Raw genomic sequence first — 6859 nt, forward strand, 5'->3', positions numbered from 1 at the left:
TGTTTTAAGTATCTTGGGTGCATCATACAGGATAATGGAGAGATTGAACATGATGTAAATCATAGGATCCAAGCAGGTTGGTCAAAATGGCGGAGTGCATCTGGTTTTATATGCGACAAAAAAGTGCCTTTAAAACTTAAAGGTAAATTCTATCGCACCGCTATAAGACCAGCTATGCTGTATAGTACGGAGTGTTGGGCGGCTAAAGGGGAGCACGAACATAAGCTGAGTGTGGCAGAGAAGAAGATGTTGAGATGGATGAGTGGTCATACGCGATTGGATAAAATAAGGAATGAAGATATAAGGGAGAGAGTTGGAGTAGCACCCATTGTGGAAAAGATGGTTGAATCGCGTCTCAGGTGGTTTGGACATGTGAGAAGAAGACCGATAGAACATCCAGTCAGGAAGGTGGATGAGATGGAAGATGGACAAAGGGCGAAAGGCAGAAGAAGACCTAAGAAGACCATCCATGAGGTGGTCAAACGAGATCTACATGTAAACGGTCTCTCTGTAGACATGATACATGACAGAGCACAATGGCGTCGTTTGATTCATGTAGCCGACCCTACTTAGTGGGACAAGGCTTTGTTGTTGTTTGTTGTTGTTTGTTTGCTTATGAGTAGAAGAAAGGCCCAGAGCTATAAATTTAGAAAATGGATTCATTCAACTTTATAAAATCAAGATGGAAGGACATTGCTTTCTGATCAGCGCTAAGACATCACATACTTCAGGATTGCTATTTAAGACTGAAGTTGGAAATCAAATTTCATTTAGTATCCAATCCAAATTCTGAGCTGACCTTCCCACAATCTACAACCATAAAATTTTACCATTGTATTTTTATTTATTCAAAGAATATCATATTGCTCTTGTTTCAAAACACAACAAAACTCTACATCATTCTAACATCCTCGCACTTGGTTCTTGCACAAAATAACCAAATACCTTAAAACATAACTTCGATACAAGTCCAATGGCTGAATCGCAGCCTTCATGGCAAAACACAAATCAAGCATGGTATCACTATATATTACTGAAATTTCAAAAGGCATCCAATTACAACAAGTTAAGTAAGTGGTACTGATTAGCACCTGACATGTTAAGTAAGTGAATAAGTGTGAGTATCAAAATTGTTTAAAGTGGAGTTAATGTCAAAAATAAAAACCAGACAAATTGATTTCACAATTTCTATATTACATGCAAACTTTTTATTTTACTTATTTATTTATTGTTAACTTTTTATTTCTTTTTTTGCAATTTGCATAATTCTATTCTCTATTATCATAAAGTCAAATTTAAAAACTCTTTTGGATCTACTAAGAGTAAGAAACCAAATTAGAAACAAAAAAACCATTCAAGGAAAATCTGATAATGCAGGAAACAAGTGCTGCTAAATTGTCAAAAAGCAAGCTGCATGAGAACTTGGGCAAACTACAAGTAAAATATTTTGGTTTAACACAAAAAATGCAGAACACAAAAAGAGAAGCATGTTCTTCATTTTTCACATTTCAATGTAAGGACACTATTCTATTCTTTATCAGAAGGTAGGATAAACATAAAAAATCACTAATCTAGCAATACTCGCTAATCTATTAAACCACGCATCTTCATCAATGACAGCATGCATGTTATCAAATCACAATTCACAAACCCATATTTCACAGATTAAAACCCCCAAATTAAAACCCCTAAAATTGGAACCCTAAACCTCTGAAATTGCAAAACCAAATAGAAATTAATACATACATACTCAACGATGTGAGCACAGAGAAGAGGATGATGAGAAGAACGGCAAAGAAGAGCGATGGTCAGTGTAGCAACATCGACGATCAATAGCGACAGTGGCGGTGAGTGGTTACTGGGTGGCGACGGTCGCCAGCGACGGTGAGAAACCGAGAATGGCGAAGTTGAGGGTTACAGCAATGACGATCAAATTGAAAGGGGAAGGACAATGAGAAGCACAGAGATGACGATACTGAGAGCAGCACAGCTCAGTGCAGGAGGGCGAAGAGGAGCGACGGTCAGTGGCGATAGTGAGTGGTGAGTGTGCGACAATGTGGCGATAGTGAGTGCTGCATTTGGTTCTTTGTGATGGTGAGAGGGTTTCAGAAAGAGGATAAAGGCATTTGATAACAAAAATTTTAGAGAGGGTTTTAGAGAGGGTTCTTCGCGATGATGAGTGATGAGCTTTGGAGGGAACAAAGGTGTTGTCATTCGTGTGGTTCTAGAAAGGGGATAAAGGCGCTGTGATTCACTAAGTGTTGTGAGTTTCAGAAAGGGGATAATGAGCTTTAGAGGTAACAAAAATTTCGCTAAGTGTTGTGAGTTTGCTTTCGATCAGGAAAAAGAGGGAAAAGCGCTTATTAGGCATCACTTTTGAAGCGTACCAAAATCTTAACAAATAGGCTATCCTCAAAAAGTGCTTTTTTATATAAAAAGTGGACCTATAGATATTAATATATGCCTACGTTTTATAAGTAATTTCTATAATACCTAATGCTACACTTTTTAAATGATGTCAGAATTGTGTTTTTTTTTCTCTAAAAAAAGGCAACACTGAGAAAGGTGTCGCTTTTCAAATGTAGCTTAAAAAAGTGTGGCTGAATGGGTATTTTTCTTGTAGTGGTACCTTTATCCTCAATGCTTGTGGATGGTTTCACAACACCAAACTTAGATTTGGTGTCTAAGGGCTCTGTATAGATCTGCAATGAGAGAGAGTGTTGGAACACTAAGTGTTGCACAGTTGTCTCTCCCTTAGGGAAGGGGTTAGGTTTAGGCATCTTGAACCAGATGTGGTCCTCCCATAATTGCAGAACTAGCTCTCGCTTTGCCACATCAATTATGGCATTGACTATAGCTAGGAGAGATCTTCCAAGGATGATGGATTCATCCTCGTCCTCTCCAGTATCTAAGATTATGAAATCTGCAGGGATGTAAATGTTTTTAACCTTTACTAAGACATCCTCTGCCAGACCATATGCCTTTTTCAATGACTTGTCTACCATCTCCAATGAGATCTTGGCAGCTTGCATCTCAAAGATTTTCAGCCTCTCCATTACAGAGAGAGACATGAGGTTTATGCTTGACCCTAGGTCACATAAAGCCTTCCCAAAGGTAATTGTCCCTATGAGGTTTATGCGTCCAGGATTTGGTAGCTTTTGAGGTAGTTTCTTCTTAACCAAGGCATTGAGTTCCTTGGTGAGCACTGGAGGTTCATCCTCCAATGTCTCTGTCCAAAATAATTTGGCATTCAACTTCATCAGAATTCTTAGGTACCGAGCAACTTGCTCTTCTATAGTTTTCTCTTCATCATCAGAGGAGGAGTATTCTTCAGAGTCTATAATCTGCAACCAGACATTCAATGGAACCTCTATAATCTCCTCATGAGTCATGGTTTCCTTCAGTTCTTTAAGCAGGGGATCTTTAGTGGGCGTTGAACGCCCAACTACTCCTATTGCAGCGTTCAACGCCAGGAGTTGTCCCTCATTGGGCATTGAATGCCCAGCCTCTACCCCATTGCTGGCGTTCAATGCCAATAACTGCTCTTCTTTGCGCATTAAACGCCCAGCTACTCCCTTGCTAGCGTTCAACGCCAGCTTCTCCTTTTTAGTTTCGGCCTCAACTTCTACAATGATGGCCTTGCATTTCTCTTGGGTTTACTTCAGTGTTACTTCAGGGATTCTCTTACTCAACTGACTAATCTGTACCTTCAGATTCCTAATGGAGGATCTTGTTTCAGCAATGAAACTGTGAGTGGTCTGAGAGGAGGTAGGCATCAGAGTGGTCCCTGAAGTTGTCCTCGAGGATCAAAGTAATCCCTGAAGTTAAAAATTTGTCTGGATCCGCCCTGAAGTTGATCTCCGGTACTCATAGTGGTCCTTCCGGTGAATTTCGTCCACCTGGCGCAACCGGAAAGCTGAGGTGGCGTCGTTGCTGACACGTTAGCATGCCAAAATGACGTCGTTTGATGGATGGCGCCAAAAAGACATAAAACGTCGTTGTTTTATACGGAAAAAAACCCCCACCCTCAACGTTTCACTAACGTCTCGTCTCCCACACTCAAACACACAAACACAACACAAAGCAGAGCTCTCTTCTTCTCCGTTACCCTCTTTACTGGTGCCAGTGCTGTTGCCTTCACCAGAAAGTATTTGGGTGGAGAACGTAAGCTCCAGAGGATCGCCTTCATCATCTGCATCAGGCAGGGAGTTGTGAAGATGGGTTTCTCTGATAAAGGTATGCAAAAAAATTAAATGTGTGGTGAAGCTCTATTTTTTGAATTTTGTTGTTAATCTATTGTTCAGAAGGGGAAAAAACGTTTTCTTGGAGTGTTTTGTCTAGGAATGCATGCTTGTGTTTTGAGGTATTGGCTAGGGTTTGATCGGGAGGAGGTTTCTTAGTGGCTAGGCTAAGTAAGGGGGTTTTTGTTAAGACAGAAACTTGTTTTTTTGTCCAAGGGTTTACTGCTGTTGTAGTTTTAGTTATGGAGGTAGTAAGTTGGTAATGTGGTTGAAGTTTAGGGAGGCTGATATAAGATAAAAAAAAATTTCCTTGCAGATGGGTGATGATTTGCTTACCATCCTATTTCACCATGGAGGATCATTCATCACTGATGATGGAAGTGTGACTTACAATGGTGGAGAAGTCTCTGAGTTGCCAAGACTTGATACAGACAAACTGGACGTCTTCTTTGTCCGAGACTACCACAAGGATCTTGGATATGACAAGGTCACTCAAACATGGTGGCTGGTTCCTAATAGGCCGTTGCAAAATGGTCTAAGGGCTCTAACAAATGACAAGTAGCTGATGGAGATGTGCTACCTTGGTCAGCAGAACAAGGGGGTTGTTCATGTTTACTATGAGCATGGAGTCTCAAAACCTCTTTACATTGAGGAAGCAAAGGCAGTTTCATCTAAAGGGAAGGAGGTCTTGGTGATACAGGATTTGAATCCCACCCCAAACCCCACCACCAATGATAATGCAGCGCCAATTCCCACCACAGCAGCATCTACTACAACCTCTGCACCAATTCGCATCACTATTCCCACCGAAAAACCAGACTCAACTACAAAACTTCCACCTATTTCAATTACTGTTAGTAAACCAACCAAAAAAATATTGCTACCAACTAAAATGCCTAAACTATGGTCGAAATCAAAAGAGAGTAAGAAGTCTGCTATACCAAGGAGAGGGACTAGGAATGTAAAATCTGCAGCACCAAAACCATGTGAAAGGAGGCCATTAACAAGAGCAGCTGCTAGTGGAGCTAGTGTAAGAGGTAATGGTAAAGGAAAACAGCCCCAAATAGAACATGTTGCATTGTCTAGTTCAGAGGATTCCTCAGATAGTGAAGCGAGTGATGGTTGTGAGGAGGATGAACCATATCGGCCTGATGGTGATTTACTGTCTAGTGAGGAAGATGTGGGTGTGGAGAGATTAGCAGGAAAGAAAAAGACAGATGTGAAGGAGAGAACCAGGAAAGCTAAGAAAACTTCTAAATAAAAGAGGGATGTAATGGTTGAGGATGATGGTCCCGTGTGTGCTGACTCAGGCTCTGAGGATGATGCACATTTTTTTGGACCAGTTCATAGGTTCGGGTCCATGGGAGCATATGATGATGCCCAAGATGAAGGTTATGAGGAATCTGATGGTGGAGACTCATGGCACTCAGAAGAACTAAAGACTCTTCCAAATTCTGAGGATGAATTGGAGGAGGTTGATTCAGATGAGGTTTTTCCTGTGTTCAGAGATGGAGGTAGGTTTGGGGAGCTTAGGCTTGCTGTTGGAATGACATTTACTACAAAGATGGAGTTCAAAGAGGCTGTGCGTGAATATTGTATACAGGAGGATCAGAGGATTTGGTTTAAAAAGAATGATAATGTAAGGATGAGAGCAGCGTGTAAGGATGAGAACTGTGGATGGCTTGTCTATGCTGCTAACAACACTGAGAACAATTACTGGCAGATCAAGAGGTTCAATGATGATCACACTTGTGCAAGGGAAACCAAAAATAGGTTGGCTAATAGGAAGTGGCTGGCGGGGAAATTGGTAAAGAAGCTACGAAAATATCCTAACTTAAGACACTGTGAGGTTGATCAGTACTTTAAGACAAAATGTGACTTGGAACTAATCAATTGTTCACTGACTAGGGCCTTAGGAGATGCTAGGGCTGTTGTGTATGGTGATGCTGCTGCCCAGTATGGGAAGGTAAGGGATTATGGGCTGACACTGCTTAGGAGTATAAAAAAGATTGAGAGGGTTAACAAGGAAGCTTGGGAGTATTTGAACAAGTGGCCTAGAGACTCTTGGAGCCGGGCTTTCTTCAGCAACGCACCTAAAATAGACAATATCTGCAATAATGCTTGTGAAGTCTTCAACTCAAGGATCAAAGAAGCTAGAGCCAAACCTATCATTACACTGTTAGAGGAAGTCAGACTGTATGCAATGAGGTCAATCGCTAGGAACAAAGTGAAGCTTAATTCCAACACTGGTATTCTACCACCTATACAGCGCATCAGATTGGAAAAAATAAGGAAGGAGTCAAAGAGTTAGGTCCCGATGTGGTCTGGTGACTCTGAGTACGAGAAATTCGAGGTTCACGGGTGGCCGACTAACATGGTTGTTGATCTGGGAAAGAGGCTCTGCACATGTGGTTTTTGGCAATTGAGTGGTGAGATACTTTTACTAGTTTCTTCCTTTGTTATTTTTTTTTCTTGACTGTTGGCTTAATATTGGTAATCTTTGGACTTATGATAATGTTATTTAGGGATGCCATGTGTGCATGCTTGTGCTGCATTGGCAAGGGTTGGTAGAAGACTAGAGGAGTTTTGTCACCAGTGGTTGACAATGGAGGCATATA

At 41.1% G+C, this 6859-nt stretch overlaps 1 protein-coding gene across 1 annotated transcript; it reads left to right on the plus strand.

The window, feature by feature from the left end:
* The first annotated feature begins 5514 nt into the window (after positions 1 to 5514).
* LOC127746649 (uncharacterized) lies at positions 5515 to 6552 on the plus strand. The gene has a single exon (XM_052260549.1). The coding sequence runs from the start codon at positions 5515 to 5517 to the stop codon at positions 6550 to 6552; it is 1038 nt and encodes a 345-aa protein (XP_052116509.1).
* The last annotated feature ends 307 nt before the right edge of the window (positions 6553 to 6859 follow it).

This window comes from Arachis duranensis, chromosome 4 (assembly GCF_000817695.3).
Source record: "Arachis duranensis cultivar V14167 chromosome 4, aradu.V14167.gnm2.J7QH, whole genome shotgun sequence".
Classification (NCBI taxonomy): Eukaryota; Viridiplantae; Streptophyta; class Magnoliopsida; order Fabales; family Fabaceae; genus Arachis; species Arachis duranensis.